The 18,091-nt window shown below is 38.0% G+C and overlaps 1 protein-coding gene across 1 annotated transcript in view; it reads right to left on the bottom strand.

The window, feature by feature from the left end:
• KCNH7 (potassium voltage-gated channel subfamily H member 7) overlaps positions 1-18,091 on the bottom strand; it is a 353,127-nt gene that overhangs the window by 168,816 nt on the left and 166,220 nt on the right. Inside the window, exon 3 of the mRNA XM_030580821.1 lies at positions 1,060-1,215. Coding sequence (XP_030436681.1) covers positions 1,060-1,215 — 156 coding nt within the window. The remainder of the gene's footprint in view (positions 1-1,059; positions 1,216-18,091) is intronic.

Raw genomic sequence — 18,091 nt, 5'->3', positions numbered from 1 at the left:
CCATTGCATCTTTCTATCTGAGCAAATTTGCTCTCTACAGTGTATCTCCTATTGCCTTGAAGTCTGGTTTTAAATGTGTCAAGCAATGGGGCTTCCATTGCCTCCTTTGCACAGCTATTTCACAGTCTAATAGTCCTCACAGTTAGGAATAAGCAAATGATTCCCAATGAATAATTTTATTCATTGATGAATTTAACCTTTTTTTTTTGTTTTCACAGGCAATCTGCAAGTGGTTCATGATTTCTCACATGTATTTGATGTACATCTTTAAAATGTTTTACTTTATGGATTGTTTTAATCTCCTGGTTAGATGAGCATGCAGGACTTCTGATTTGAATATTTGTACACATAAATTTAAAATTTAATTTCTGGGAATATTTGTGCATTCAGCTATTAAATTAACTTTCCATGAATATTTCCATAAAATTCAAATGTTTGCAAATGAAAACACAAAAGGCATGTGAGAATGGCCAATGTAAATTAATGTAGGGTTTTATCCTTGTACCACCAAAATCAACAGGTGAGTTGCCATCAACTTCATTGGGCACAAAATCAAGCCCTTAAAGATTTGAACTAATACGAATGGATCTTTTTTTCCCATTACACACTCAAGTCTAATTAGGAAGTGTTCCCTGGGGTTTAGTTTACATTTGCCTAGTTTATGGTAAGGTAACAACTCTTAATAGAAGTAGGATATTTGGGGGATAACATTGTGGTTTTGGTTGCATTTGTTTTTCAACTTTAGTTCATATTTTTTATCACTTTTCGCTGAAATGTGTCAAAAACCGAAATACACTATTTTAGCAATAAGTCAAAATTGACACATTTGTAGTGGAAACCTGTAACTAAAAATTTATATACGTTAAAATTATACCACAGTTATACAAGCGGTGAGTATTGTTAAGAGTAGCAAATTCTCTTTGAAATTATCTCCATTGATATATTTTTAAGTCATAACATCTGAAATTATAACTTGGATGAAACTGTTCTGCAATGAAAATAACAGTGCTATATGATAGCTTTCTCTCCCCTTCCCTCCTCCGCTCGCCCCCCACTTACGGTTTACAAGTCTGGCTGGCAATATTGGGTTGAACTTCTCGAGAGACTCAGCATTCTCATCATCTGTTACATACTCAAAGTTAATAATAAACATCATAGCTACGCCTTCTTGATTTTTCACTGGGATTATGTGGGTGTTGCAAATGAAGGTGGACCCTAAGAAGGGAGAAAAAGAAAGAAAGTTTATGTAAGTCAAAGAAATCTGCATAGTGTCTTTTTTTCTTTCACCAATAGTTCCAGTAATCAAAAATCCTGCAGATTGTTTCTTTTGCTCACCAAACACATGAAGCATTTTTTATTTTAGTAAGGCTATTTATGGCACAGATGAAATGTGTCTTCTCATAGCTTATCATGTGAACTTGTTCCAAAAGACTTCTCAGGTAAGTTGCCACTTTCTTGTGGTGCCCTGATTTTTATTCATTGGAAATGCTTTGAACATAAACACACAGCATCACATTGTGGAGGTATTCAGTACCAAATGCCACCAGCAAGCTACTCCATCAGCAACAATGCTTACTGGAGAACACAAGGTCACATTCGCTTCCTAAATGTCAGGGGTTCTTGAAGCTTTTTGGTTTGGTTACAATAGAGAGAATCACTTATTAAACATTTGTGTGTAAATATATAGCTATTATTATTTTGGGGTCTTCACAATGGCATTTTGATTTTGCATTAAAAATGATGTTTATGGAAACAAGTCCTTTGTTTTTAACTTGATCATACTCATTGGTGATTCACATTCTATCATCAAACACATCTCCAAATCTTTATTGCCAAGGCTTTCCATCTTGAGTAACTGATGTCAGGCACCCAGGTCCATGATGACAGACCTAATTCAAGAGGCCTGAATTTCAGAGATGCTGACCACAACTCTTAACTGAATTCAACAGGAGGTATGATTGCTTAGCGCTTCTGAAATTCATTGTCCTTTTACATACATATCCCTTAGTAGGGATTTAAAAGTTTTGACCTATGTTCATCATTATAATTTTCCTTGGAAAACTGATATTTGACAAAGTCATTAGCTTCACTCTGATTCCTGGTATTCCATTAGTGGTTCCAACAATACTGTGATTAGCAATAAGATAATATTCTCCTAAAATCTTCACACAAATACGACTGTGAGCAAGCATCTTTCCAAGATGAGCAAGAACATCATCTGTAATTGATCCATTTGAATGTAATAATCACTGAAATTTGACAGGCAGTGTAATTTTTTAAGGACAGATCCTGATCTGGGTCCCACCACAATAAATCAGAAGAATTGCCACTGTAAAAAGAAATACTCAAGATTTACACCATTGTAACTGAAATCGGAACATGGCCCCTAATATTTAAGGTAACATTTGCTATAATGTGGTATTTAAGGCAGCTGGAGCTATAGATAAAAACGGACATGCTGCCCCTCCAAGTTTTGCAGCTGTACCTTCCATCCATTTAATAAAACAGTTAAGCTGTGGCACTTGCCACAGTTTCCATGGTAACAAGTAGGATGACTTTAGTAAACAGAAAATAAGCAATTTAAGACTGTTCCATGAGAGCTATAAATAGAAATGCTGCAGGCCAAGCATTGCGACATAGACTGGTTAAACAGAGAGTCTAAAGAGAGGCTAGAAATAACCATTATGTTTTCAGCTAATTAACCAAAATACATATTGACTTTTAACACTTAAGACTACATTTCTTGATTCATTTGGAAAGACATTGTTACTTTCCAGCTATAGCTTGTTATTTTGAATTTTTCAGCACGTGGACAGTGACCCGCAGAGTTGACTAAACACATGCTCAAGGCTACCTTTTGCACACACGGGAGTTTAGCTTTTGTCATCTCTAACAGTACAAAGTATTAATGCTATTTCACATTTACAGAGAAGATTTCACTTCCAAACATGTACAAATGATATGTGCACCATAGGCAGTGATTCACCTCTGTGGAGAAATACAGCACAAGAATATGACAGAAATTGAATAATACGGAGGCCAAAGGAAATTGCAGGGGAAATTTAGGAACACAAAGTGAGAGAGATCCTTAGCTGGTGTAAATCAACATAGGTCCAATTAAGTTGATGGAACTATATCATTTACACCAACAGAGTATTTGGCCTTAAGAATTTAACCAAGCTAGAATTTGTCCATCACACCAGGGCTTTTAAGAAGTGCCAAGGGGTATTTAATGAGTACAAGTGATCAGAGTCTGCATGTTACATCTCATCTAAGAGCACCTGCAGCAACACTCCACCTTAAAGGAAAAGGTGTGCCAGTTAACAAATTCCCTAACACCACTTCCTGTACCATATCAGTGGTGCTTCAAGGCAGTCTATGATTCCACTGGAATATACACTTGTTGCCAGTTTAGTTGTGTTTAAACCTTATAATGTGAACCAAATATAAGGCGACGTCATGATCTCTGTCTGAGTCTACAGACAGCCAGAAAGATAGCTCTGAGAACTACCTCCAGTTATCTAACTAGGGAGTTTACTCTGAAAGTTAAGGAAAACCATGTGGAAAATTAAATGTCTAAATAGTTCACAGATGATCATTTTAGTGGAAACATCAAAGTAATATGCCTATCCCACAATTCCAATGCACTCTCAAGCTTTTTTGAATACAAACTCTGTCTCTGCCATTTATCTAGCTGCCAAAATCTCTAACTTCCCTGTGACAGCTCCTAAATTGCAACTAAGTGTGATCGATATAAAAATTAGCAGCACATTGAAAACTGAAATGTGGGGACAGCCTAAAATAAACTGAAGTTAATATCAAAATAAATGTGACAGAGATTATTGTATTGATTGTACTATCACCAAAAACTTCCATTCTGCTGTACTGAACTACCACAGTATGCAGGAAATCTTAAAGTAGAATTTTGACCAAGTTTGCTGATCATTAGTGAAGGCCTTGCTTCCAGAGCCACCTCATCAAATCAACCCTCTTCTAGTTTATGAGGCCTGTCAGCCTCAGAGCACAAGGGGCTATGGTACCAGCTAAGTACCATAATTCACATTTAAGTAACATTTTGTTATGATGTCAATATCGCAAAAGCTAGATTATTTGTATCCAAATGAAAATAAGTAATGTGAGAATAAGACAAAATGCAACTGTGACTATAAAACACCAGAGTAAAGAGATAAATACATGGTTGGGGAAAAAACTAGCTGATGCTCTAATGAAGCTGACAGTAATGAAGGAAGTAAAAAGTAACTTGTTTATAAACAATATTATCCAATATTTGTATTCTTAGTCATTCAGTTACTTGTCATGGCACTCAGCATGATTTCTGTGTTTGTCCTCTTTATTGAAACATTCTGAAAGTAGGAAATGCCTCTGATGAGCAATACACATTTTAATGAAGTTTCTGGAATTTGCAATTCTTATCCATAGCCACTGAGAAAGCAGAAGTTGTGTAATCAGAATAATTATTAAAATTACACCTTTATTAACAAATTGATTAAATATCCAAGTGGTATTTGAAATTAGATTAGTGTGCTGAAAGACCAAAGCTTCACTTTCAGCTTTTTAAAGGATATTAAGGATATTATTCAAGAATTGTCATGAAATATAAACATTTACTTTATCATTGAAAACAACTCTAAGTATATATAGTTAAAATTATTACTGTGATGGATGCTATATGAGTAGATTGAGAGATGCTGGAGAAAAGTTGGAAATTTCCTTGGCAGTATGAATTCCATGTTTAGAAACAATAGCCGAGTATCTCCTTCTGCTTATTACTGAATTTAAGTCAAAATCATGAGTGTCTGACATTTTATTGAAATCAGTAGCAGAAACTCTATTGCTTTCAATGAGAACAGGGTCCAGGCCCATACGCTGCTGTGGAAATTAATTTGATGTTAGAAATCCAGCATTATGATTTCACAACAGGATCCTATAGAGAAGATGGGCTAGGATGGAGCAATCCTTTGCTGAAATACTGTGACCTAGAGACCCCTTAGCAAAAGGTCCCATGTTCTTTGCCAGTAACTCTCACCTCAAACCTAACAAACTCACACCGCTAAACATGTCTTACAGAATATTTATCCACAAAGAGTAACATATAAGGTATCTACAGAAAGCTCATAACCTGTAGAGATTCAGAATTACCGTAAGATGTGTATGGAGAATAGTTAAGGGAAAATGTCTTATACTGAAAATATTCTTTATGGACTTGGAGTAGAAATTAGTCCCCAGGAAGTAATGTGTCTCAGCGGTGACCCATTCAAGCAAAAGGGAGTTGTTACCCCTCTCTAGTCAGCTGGTAAGGTAATGCAATGGTCTATGGTCTATACTTGCCCCATCCTAAAACACTGAATGGAAAATCATCAAAGGCAAAGTGAGGGAAACTACTTGGAGGATGAAGGGAACATTACAGCAGGCAAGAGATCGCCCTGGCTATGAATAAAAACAAAAGACTGTTCAAGTATAACAAAGTAAAGGGAAAGGCACTCTGGATCCATTCACGGTGGAAATCCATTAAAGAGTAGGAGCCTTTTATGAATGTTTGGATCCTGGTTCTTGTGAAACCAGCCAGTTCTGCAATTGACTGAACTTTGGGTGGGGTGAGGGGGGCACATACTTTAGTAGATAGGAAAGATAACTATTGATAAATGTAGACTCAGTTGACGTTTTATGATTTTGTTTAGTATTGTAACCAGTTGTTTCCACCACTTTCTCTCATTTTTAGATAAAGCTTTATTCTTTCTTTATTCTTTCTAAGCCTTTGGCTTTTATCATAAGTGCTGTGTGGTTTACAGGAGTGGTGGCGTAAGGAAAACTGATAAACTGGGGTCCACTGCATCTTTGGATGCAGAGCACCTGCAATTTCTGAGAGTAGCCATTGTCAGGAGCTGGATATCACAAGGGAATGATCTAAAGGGACTTGGGTGCACCTCTTGTTGTCCTCCAAGGTGAAGATAAGGCTGGCATAGCCCGGAGGATAGTGCTTGAGTGACTGAAAGACTGGAACTGACTACCTCTCACTGGAGGCATGGGATAACAGGGTGATTTACAGTCCTGGGTGCCCTGAGAACTGTCACAAAGACCATATCATTACTGATAAATAATTAATCTGCTTGCTTTGTACCATGCTGGTGATGCACAAAGCATACTGATGAATCTGGCCCATTAAAATCTCTTTCCCTTTCAGATGACTTTAAGTCAGCTTGTATGAAAGATTTTCTCAGTATGTAGAGTCCTATTTATCCATCTTTCAGATAAAGCCATGCTCATTCATTCACATGATAGTAGCTACTTTTTACAGTTGCAAGTGAACTAATGGCAACAATAACACAATAGTCAGTGCATTTTGAATCATAAAACTGTCTCCATTCTCACATGCAAGAGTGTGACCAGCCACCTTTTGAAAAATGACATACTCCAAACAGCTATTTTAATTCAGCTTGTCTGAGACTGAGATTTTCACAGAGCATTTCATGTGCCATGCTCACAGAATCTCTGAAAAATGAGAGACTGCAGCATTTAAGTAATTGTCCTAATCCTCCAGGAAGCCAGAATTTCACTAGTGGGAGACATAGTCATCATTATTGGGACACCCATTATGTCACTTTGAAAGGGTTCATCACTGTTGCTTGAAAGTTTGTGACGATTTTTATCAGGCCTCTCCACTTCTGCATTTCACTGAACATCAGGAGAAATTCTGCCCACTGAAGTCAATGACAGTTTCACCATTGAGTTCAGTGGGTTAGGATTTCATTCATGCTTTGAAATCAATTTTGTCTCCCTGTGCTGCGTTTTTGACTTCTCAGGCAATTTTTCACATCTGCCGCTGCTCTGGGAGGCAGAAAAATAGGGGTTTGCAGACATGAGCAAATCATTTATGTTTTGGCTTAATGGACAAACCAAACAGAGAAAAACATTCATTTGGGGTCAAACAAAAAGGTTTGTCATTCTGGTTCGTTTAGTTGTTTGTGTGGTTTTTATTCCCTTTTCCCCTTTATTTAAAAAAATAAATCTAACTACATTTCTAAAGGGAACATCTTTTTGCAATGACAAATCAAAACACTTCCATACAAGAATGTCAGAAGGAAATGTTTTGATTTTTTCAGCTGAAACTAGACACCAAATTTGACCTGACTCCACAAATAGTTTCAGTTGCCCAGAAGCTGCATTTTTCAGCTAATAAATGATTGTCCAAAAAATGTCGCCCAGCTCTGTTTGTATTATGCCTCCTGTGTGTGCATGGCGATGTGTCCATACACCAACTACACCCACTCCGATGCCATCAAACACAAAGAAGACCATGACATCCTCCTGCTGCAGCTGCTGTGGCCTTCAACTCCCGGAAAACGCAGAGAGGCTGCTGCCACAATCCACACAGCTGCTCCTTCCTGGCCTGAAGGTGCTAATGAGAGATGTGCAGGGAAGGAGCAAATGGAAAGAGCAAACACAGAGGAGAGTAAATGGTCTGTCTGTGTGAGAGTGGAGGCTGTTGTGCTAGGCAAATCATTTCCAGGATCTGCTTCATTTTTATCTCTGAATAAAGATTTGAATGAAACACTTGAGTGACTGTTTCAGGGGAAAATCCAAACCACTACATAACATAAATCCTTTATGATAATACAGAGAATGGGGAAGGCATGGCGAAGTGGGGGAGCAGGCTGAGAAGAGGGAAGGCTGCCTGTTCTTTCCTGAAATGTTCACTCCATTCTTTTGTCCTCAAGATACATACTCAAAACACATGCCCTCAAGGAGATGGAAACTCAGCAAAAAAATTATACTCTATTAATTAAAGATTATTTTAAACTTTTAAAATCAATTATAAGTTACTTGCAACAAAACATGGGTATTTCACATTTCAGTTCCTTGTACTTTTTTGTTCAAGTCACTCATTAGCAGGTTTGAAGGTTGGACATCATTGTTATTTAGGCAAACTGACTAGAATGAATGAAACAACTTTAATTTCCAGGATCTATGTGCTTCAGTTGCAGCTGCAACTATCTACAGTGTTTATTTGTTTGGCATGAATCTCACCATTTATGGCATCTTTTGTCTATCTAGCTATAGAGGGTCTGGACAATTGAGATTCAGCTTGAGAATATATGTCTGGTACTGCACAGAATGAAGAATGTGTATGGTTACATTTGTCTCTCACTGCATAATAGTCTGTACTTTTTTTAAAGGGACACTCTTTATTTGTTGCCTAATGTCCCCTGTCCCACATAAAATCAATATACTTCTACAGCAGTAGTGCAAATAATCATACACTATTGTAAAAATGTATGCTTTTGTGTTAATAGGATTTTACCATGAATAAAAAACTAAGGTGCTGTCCTTTAAAACATACATTCTGTCCTGCATTTATCCTACAGCTCTCCTTCATTTCCCTGAAATGTGTGTGGTCACATTAGCTGCCTCTGCTACCTCTATGAATATGTCTCCACATTATTTACTTCAGTATTACACGCTTATTTTTTTTTCCATTTTGTAGCATATGTACACTTTACTTAAAGCAAACAATACTGGTGATCAGCAATCCACCATGGGTTATATTATTTATTAACTAAGGTAGTGTTAATGAAACAGAGGTTTCCACGAGCAGGATTTTCTACCTGCTTTCATTTTCCAACCAATGGCTGGCTAGAAGCCTATGAGGGATATGCTGCCTAACAGATATATTTTATTCAGAACATTTCCACAGTGAGTGATACAAGTTCATATCCTCCCTCTATGATATTCTGTCCATGCTAGTCTCCTGATGAAAACTGTTCAAGGTTACAAAGCATATTTTGCATATTCTTGGCTCATATAGTTCCAAAAAGACTAAACAATCATGAAAAGGCACGGAGAGTTGAACTATGAAAGATCTGCACTTGTGATTGTACTAAACATATGTGCAATATTTTTCTTTATAATAATGTCCAGACTATTCATACATGAACATAAATGCAAGACCTTTTGGTTCTAATCTAGATACCCATATTTTTTACTAGAGAAGGGTACAGGACTCTGGCAGGCAATGGGTTAAAACCTTGCTTCAGCAGCCAGATGCTCCTGCAGAGCTGCCAAGATTGCAGTGAAATGAAGACACCTGACAATGCGATAGCTTGTCATTTACTAACAAGGCTAGTGAAGAAGCATGTTCTTCAAAAAAGCCCCGCCTTCTCAGAAAGGGGATATAAAAAGAGTAAACGTGCAGCTGTTTAAAAAAAACCCGACAAACCCAAAAGCACAATCATCTAACAAAGGGGGGTTCTATCTTGTGTGATCTCTGAGAGCTACTGCTGGGGGAAAAAAGTCATTTACTTTGTGCTTTGAGCTCAGATTCTGGATGAGGAAAACCATTTCTATTTGGATGGGTTAAGCTAAAGGTCAGGAATCAGGACCCTTATTGTTTGTCCTGAAACATTTGTAAATGAACTACATCTCCTTGATACTTGACGTCTACTCTAAGCAAGCAGAACCCTTTACCAAGCTTCTGCTGGCTTTTGCTGTATGCTATCATGTCAGTGATGTTCTTCTAATATATAAACAAAGGCTGCTTGTAAAAAAAAATTGCTCCTTAGTCTGTGATAAACTGAGTGGGGGAAGGTGCGCACCTAGAATAGTAAAGGATTGAGATCTATTAAGTTGTGTTCTCATTCAAACAAAAGTGATTTATCAAAAGCAAGGCAGGAGGCAACATCACTTTGCAAACAAACTTTAGTGCCCTTGCTGGAGATGTTTATAGCTTGTTGCTGAAGGGATGAAAGCTCTGTAATTTGAAATTTGAGGGTATCCTCTCTGAAAAATATCCTCATAAACATGTGACAGTTGGAAATGGCCAGACAGCACCAAAGTAAAAACAAAACAAAACAACAACAAAAACACCCCTTCAGTAGCATGTTTAAAAACCCCATAGTTGAGTAACTTCACCCAGGGATAATTAAGTAGTAGCCAGAGATCAGGAAAATTACCCCAATTGCCTCTAACACCATTCAGTCTGCTGATAGCATTAGAATAAGGGACTCTTCACAAGCTAGCCAGCCTATCTCATTATCACTTACAGGAAAATTAGTGAAACATTTCCACCACTGGTAAGAAGCACAGTCTTCCTCTAGAAAATTTCCCCATCTCTCAGTGAAACAAATTCAGAACATTGGGCAAGAACCCTGGAGCTAACTGGATGATTCAGAAATACCTGCGTGACTGATCTAACAAATCTATATGTCAGCAGCTGCTTTTTGTCCTTTCGCTCTCGGGGTTCAGTTTGCTCCTATATCTTCTGAGCCAGCTGAGTTTTGACCACTCTGCTCAAAATATGTCAAAAATTTGGCCTTTAAATACAAGATGCCTATGTCTTTTTCCTGGAGTCTCATTATACTGCAATACACTGGAAACAGGAGAAACCTCTGAGAATAAGAATCCTTTTGCACTTGTACAGTGCATCCCTTCCAAGAACCTCAAAAAACATAACACTCATTAGTTAAGCCTCGCTAGTCTGCTGCAAAGCATGTAGGTATTGCTCTGCTCATTTTACATGTGGTCAGAGTGTAGAACATGACATGTCCAATTTGACACTGCAGGTCAATGAAAAAACCAAGCACAGGACCCAGAAGTTTAGGCTTTAACTGCTACACCACAGTCCCACTCTACCAAAATGTGTGTAGCTTGTTTCCACACTCAGCTTCTGGAAATGTCCTGTATAATGCCCATCATTTTAGCCTATGCAATTGGGGGTTGTGACTTTACATAACCATTTTCCAGCTCCAGTTGATTGAAAATGAGCTACTTTGTGTGGCAAGAATGGGGAATTCACAAGTTTCCATTAAACTGCTGCAGATGGATCTGTATGACTGTCTCTTTTAAAAGATTCATTGCAGAGGAGCAACTAAAAATAGCTGGCAGGTTGAAATGTATTATGCCCCTCTTCATTCCAGGAGCTACATTTGAGGAGGAATGGGGAAAGAAAAGAGGAATATATTTGGCTGGTATTTATCAGGGAACTTACAATTATTTAATGGGACCTGCTCCCCTTGACAGTTCACTGCATCCTCCATATCAAATAGATATTCAGTGTATTACTGATGTGACTGCTGATATTAAGACTTCTGATTTACATGACTGCTGTAGAGAGTATGAGTAAGGCATATGCTTACAGTGTTGCAGGGGGGATAAATTTTGAGTTAGCTAACTATAAAATTAACCCCCTGTAGATTGTGGATCTCCCAGCAATCATCTGGCAGTCTGAAAAGTACCAGCATTCTTAAGACTTCATTTTCTTTTACATTTATCCCTTTTATGGTATACTTCAATAGCCAAACCCCCGCCCGAGCATTTCTTATAATACAGAATAGACACAAGTATTGCTAAACTCATAATTATTTATATCTACGCCTACATTCTAATAGAACCAGGGTGATTAACTGTAATGCTGAGTACATTTAATATGAGAGGATAGTTTCATGCTGTGTTATTTAACCATACATAAAAACTCTCAGAAAATATAGAGTGATTAAATGTTTTACAAGGAAAAAAGAATCAAACTGTGAAATAAAAAAAATCAAGCAAAAAGGTCTGTATGTGTGTGTAGAACATGGACTATAAGAAAAACAATATAAATATCAACATATAGAAAAATGATGAACTATATCTATGAAACAAGGATACAAGGCCATATTAGGCTCCAGGCTTCACATAAATTCATGCCTAAAAAGATGTGGCCGAAAGAGGAACTGCAAGATAGAATTTTTCTCCCTGTCTAGACTTCCTTAAAATCTCTAACTCAAACTCTGCCAGAGCTTCAGAGGGGTTGTTCTGGGGTAGAGATTATAGTCAGAGGGCTCGATTCCCATATTTCAGCGTGGATGCCTCCTGTCTTGGCCACTCACGCAGATTATGCCTGATGCTGCCAGGAGTATGCATAGGGGCAGTGCATGAGGCTGCAGCTGCTCTGAACATGAGCTCACGTTAGTGATGCTTTTGCAGCAATGATGTGTCAGTACTAGTTGGAAGTAGTTAGGGACTGACTTGGCCCATAAATTTTCCAAGGAATCTACTAAGCATTGTCTTTTGCCTGCAAACATAGCAAGCAAGAGCACCTCTCATTAGCAATACTTCCAGGTTGTCAACATGCACGTTCCTGTCTCTGCATATGCAATAAGTATGTTCTGCCTGATTGCTTGGGGTCTGTGTCCCACACAGTGCTCCAGCAAATGCTAAGTAGCCAAGCAGGGAAAGCCTGGGCAAATTGCTCAAAGGACTACATCTCAGGAAAACCTTTAACTGTTAAATCTGTTAACTCCTTGCATGTTGACTGTTGAATGGCTGGGGAGGTTTTTCTTTGCCCCTTCTTTATTAAGACTCTATCTGTTACAGGCTGTGGAAGTCCAACTGCAGCAAACTCACTAGATTTCATCTTTTCTAAACCCATACTCATAAGGAAACATGCCCTTTTACTTTAGTGGCTGCACAATATAGTCAAGCTGAGCAGGAGCTGAAATGAGAGCTATCTAAGGGGTACCAAAATGTCAGATCCTTGGCAAGAATTGCATTTTATAGTGATTGCAAGAGAGGATCTGGAGTTCAACACCATAAAACAAAAACCACTCTTTGTCTCGTGTGTGTGTGTGTGTGTGTGTGTGTGTGTGTGTGTGTGTGTGTGTGTGTGTGTGTGTGTGTGCGTGCGAAATATCCCCAATGAATTGTCATTTTACATATGGTCTGTGTTGCCTATGAATGGCTTGTGAATAAATGGCACAGATTTTCGGTTTCACCTAGTTGTAGCAATTGGTTAAATTCACTTAGTAATAACTTAACTCAGCCAGTAATGAAGAAGCAGGATATATCCAGTGCAAATGGGTTGAAGTTATGTTTTTATATGAATTAACAAGGGTTTGTTTGTCAGTGTGCAAATCTCTGGTAATCAGGTTTCTGCAGTTCTAGGTTTCCATTCATTTTTCAATGTCTGTTTAAGACAGAGACTTGTTAAATAGAAAGGTCACAGTGTTCGGAATTACATTAATTCCTTGTAATTCCATGTAGTTGAAATAGTTTCCAAAAACAGAGGGATTTTTACTGTGCCATACACAGTTTTTGTGGTTTTGGTAAACATTTCCACAAAGTTTATTAAAAGCAATAGCCCTATCCACTTACAATCAGATACCAAACATGTAGATTCAGGTGTTAAACTTTTCTTAAAAAGAAACAGTGATGAGACACTTCCTCTTTCAGAACATTTTCATAATGGAAACATGAAGAATTACAGAAACTTTAGTGCCTGTTTATAAATATCATGACATAATTTTATGGTAAAATATCCCTTAAACATAAAATTATGTTAAAAAAATCTGGACAATCAGAAATAGTTACACATTCATTATAACTAGATAGCTTAGACTTAACATTTATTTAATCTTACACACTAAATCTGGAAATGTTCTTTTTGTTTTCAGCTGATCCCCATCTACACCCTCATTAGAAGTTTTGCACCTCGAGATATGCAGTTGAGAAATGTCTCATTATGGTCAGGAGGAAAGGGAATGCAGGACTGTCAAATATTGTCCCTCATGCAGAAAAAGTGCAGACTAAGACATTTATGTGAAAGTAACCTAATTTCTTTTCCCAAATTAAACCATGTCAAATATTCTAGGCACTGATATAAAAACACTCCAAAGCAAGAATGGGAAAAGTTTAAGGCTGAAACTCCATCCTTTTAATTTGTCTCATTCACCCAATGTCTTGAAGTAGTGTGGGCTGTACAGTATGGGACCAAATTCTATTATTAGCCCTGTGCAGCTCCACTGAAGTCAAGGCTTTTGTGATTTGATTGTTAGTATCAAAAAACAGAACAGTTTTAAACTTTCCTCTGCGGCTTTATGAAAGATGACATGATAAACCAATTCTAATTGCTTTGTAGATCTGGACCTGAACTGCAAAACTCAGTCAGGCATAGTGGCTCCAGACACAGAAGTAGACGGCACCCACTACTGCACCCTTTCACAAGTGCATCATGTGCTCAGTGTAAGTGCAACATGCACTCTGCTGGCCAGTACTATCTTCCCAGTACCGTCTAAGGAAGCTAGCACCAGATGTCTCCTTATACTTATAGATGCATGAGGTCTGGGGCACCTCCCAACACTCTCTATAGGGGCTGGCACTGGATGTTTCCTTATATTCAAAGGAACAAAAATCCCAGACTCGGTGCAGGAATGGAAAGCAAAGGGGGTATCTCATTATGGACAACTATGCAGGGCTGGGCACAATTAAACTCACATTGTACAGATCATAAGTATCATTAGCCTTGAATCCAGGAACTTGACTCTGGAAGAACAGATCTGAAAGCTACAGAGAACACACCTGATGGGCATCCTTGTAATATGAAGCAAGAAACTATCAAGAAAGGATCTTCAACGATCTGAAGAAGAAAAGCAATCATTATCAGCAACTCCATATTAAGGAGAGTGGACAGAGAATTCAGAAAGGGATATAAGGACAACCGGATGGTGTTTTGTTTCCGTGGAGTGAAGACACAAGCTGTACCTGCAAGATCAGAGAGGATTATGAAATTGTAAGACAGGTCTCCACTGGTGATAATACACATTGGAACCAATGATGGGGCATCATGTGGAACTACACAGGTTGTAGAAGAGAAAGCTGAAGAAGAGGATATACCAATGATCTTCTTGGAGATCTTTTCAGTCCCATGAGTGAAAGGCAGAAGCTAGAAAATGCTGAAAGTGAACCACCTGTTGCATGACTAGTGTGAAACTGAAGGTTTTGGGTTTGTGGAACTTTGGGCCACATTCCAGTGGACGATGGGACTGTATGAATAGGGACTGCATCTCAGAGTAGGGGCTAATCATCTCAGAGATTGGTTGGAGCAGCCAGGAGGATGTTAAACTAATAATGTGTGGGAAGAGTGCAAAGGGGGCAAGAGCAATCCTAATTCAGTGTGTCGCAAACAAATTGATCTGATATGGCAAAGAACGTGAAGAGAAGGCATTTTTCAGTTGCTTATATACCAATACATGTCTGTCTCATCTTACGCTGGGGTTACATTCCACAGTCAGTGTGTAAAGTGAAAATCACGTATAGTCAAAATTACATTGAGTGTAATGGCGGGCGGAATCGCCAGCACTACAGAAACAGCATTTAAATTGTTATTTTTCTCTTTTTTTTGTTTTTTTCTTGCTTTTGCTGATTGTGTAAAGCTGAAATCGTGCATGTTAAATGCACCTAAGATGTGACAGACCTGTACTAGAAGTCTGGGTAACCAGCAGGAGAAATTGGAAATTCTCATTGATGACAAGAAATTTGATATAATTGGCTTCACTGAAATCTGGTGGGACTATTCACACGATTGTAAGGATAAAAACACTGGTTATAACCTGTTTAAGGAGGACAGAATGGGTAAAAGAGGTGTCTATGGGGGGGGTGACAGTCTATGTTAAAGACACCAATACCTATTTCAGAGTTACCAATAAATCAGAACCATGGGATCTTGAATGCATACAGATCAATGTGCTAACTAACAAAGCCCAGGAGGAGGTACTATTGGGGTCCTGTTACAAACCATCAATTCAAACCAGAGAACAGAATGAATTATTCCTTAAGCACATGTCTGTAGTGTATAGAAAGCAAAATTGTGTTGCAGTTGAGGACTTCAATTTGAGAGACATCTGCTGGAGATCTCATGCAGCCAGTAGTAAAACATCACTAGAGTTTCTAAATATTTTGGATAATAATTTCTGAACACAAAAGGCATTGTACCCAACATGAGGTAACTCCATTTTGAACCTTGTCGTGATGGCTAAAGATTAATTAATCACTGGAAAGGAAGCTGGTGGCTGCCTAGGGACCAGTGATCATGACCTGATTATATTCAATATGGACAAGCGCAAGACATTCTCATACAGTTATATGTATATACACACACACTTTGCATTTCAAAAGCACTAATTTCCCAAAACTGAGTTAGAATATGATCAAAGGTGATTGGTAGGAAAAATTACGCAGAAAAAATTAACTGAAAACTGGAGGTTCTCTAAGAAAATTTTATTACAGGTATAAAAAATCACAACTCTAAAAAAGTCCATCCAGTTCAGTGGCAAAGTGTAGGCAGCAATTAGAAATCAAACAGCAACATACAACAAATGGTAAAAAAGGGGACAGATAGCAATTAATATAAATTAGAAGTTATGAAGTGTAGAAAATTGATAAGGACAGCTAAAGGAATCAGATAAAATTTCTTGTCTAGTAGGGCTAAGGATGATAGAGTTTTTCATGTCTATTGGGAACAAAAGAAAACCTAGTACGATGGTATAGGCTCTGTTATTAGATGGAGATGCTATAATTGTTAATAATGATGCATAAAAGATAGAAGAGTGCAATTAAATCATTGGCTCTGGAAAACTTTTGTTCAAAGTCCTAAAAAGAGATGGCTGAGGAGGTCACTGACCTGCTGACATTAATTTTTTATAAATTTTGGAATACTAAGGAAATTCCAGAAGACTGAAAGAGTGCTAATGCTGTGACAATATACAGAAAGGGTACACAGAAAGACCTGGGTAACTATGGGCTGATTAGCCTGACATCAGTCTCAGGTAGAATAATGGAGAAGTTGATACTGGATTCAGTTAATAAAGAATTAAAGTATGGGAATGTAATTAATGCCAGCCAATATAATTTGATGGAAGATAGGTCTTGTTAAAAAACAAACTGATTTTATTCTTTGATGAGATTACAAGTTTGGTTGATAAAGGTAATTGCACAGGTGTAATATACTTTTGTAAGTCATTTAGCTTGGTTCTGCATGACATTCTGATTGAAAAAAAATCACTATATAATATCAATAGAGTGCCTGTTAAGTGAATTAAAAACTGACTAACAGGTTTCAAAGTAGTCAACAATGGAGAATCATCAGCAAATGGGGGATTCAACAGAGATTGGCGCTAAACCAGATTCTAGTCAATGTTTTCATCAGTAATCTGAAAATAAATATAAAATCACTGATAAGATTTGCAGATGACACAAAGATGATGACGACTAGGGCAGTAATACAGACTGGGTCAAAATGAATTTGAATATAGGCAAGTGCAAAGTTACACACAAGTGCAAAGTTACACATCTAGGAACAAGGAAGGTAGGCTGTATCTTCAGAATGGGGAACTATATCCTGGAAAGTTGAATTTAGGCATCATAGTGGACAAACACCTTAACATGAGCTCCTAGTGTGATGGTGTGGCAAGAGCCAATGCAGTCTTTGGATGTATAAACAGGGTAGTAAGAGTTGGGAGGTTATATTACCAATATATCACCAGAAGATTGAGAGGTGATTTGATTACATGGTGAGAAAATACTGGGTGCAGAAAGGGTTCTTTATTCCAGTGGATAAATGCCTAGAAGCTGAAGTCAGACACATTCAAATTAGAAATAAATTACGTTTTTTTAACAGAGGGTGATCCAACACTGGAAAAAACTACCAAGGGAAGTGGTGGATTCTCCATTTCAAGTCAAGACTGGATGCCTTTCTGGGAGACATGGTTCAGTCAAACACAAGTTATTTGGCTCAGCTGGGGGTAATTGAGCGAAATGTAATGGCCTGTGATATACAGGCAGTCAGACTAGGTGATGTAATGGTACCTTCTGGCCTTAAACTCAATGTATCTATGAATTAATGACATGGTACATTATGAGATCCTAGCCTTTTCTACTCCCTCACCATAACAATGCCAGCAGCAATAATCATTAGTCTCTCAGTCTCCCACTCATTTTTTTCACACCAGCTGCCCAAAATTGTAGTCTAAAGTTACATGTTTCTGCAATTGACATATGCAGGACCCAATACAGAACCCTCTGCTACTTCTGGAGGTGGAATCAGAAGATACACATTCTTCATCAATTCTGTCCCCTTATGACCTGCTCTGTAAAACCCCTGTCGTAAACCTAGTCCCAGATTTGGACCTTAGCGTCCAAAATATGGGGTTTAGCATGAAAAACCTCCAAGCTTAGTTACCAGCTTGGACCTGGTAAAGCTGCCACCACCCAAAAAATTAGAGTGTTTTGGGGCAATTTGGTCCCCCCAAAAACCTTCCCTGGG

The sequence above is a fragment of the Gopherus evgoodei genome, chromosome 11 (assembly GCF_007399415.2).
Source record: "Gopherus evgoodei ecotype Sinaloan lineage chromosome 11, rGopEvg1_v1.p, whole genome shotgun sequence".
Taxonomy (NCBI): Eukaryota; Metazoa; Chordata; order Testudines; family Testudinidae; genus Gopherus; species Gopherus evgoodei.
This window is presented reverse-complemented; position numbering and strand designations above follow the sequence as displayed.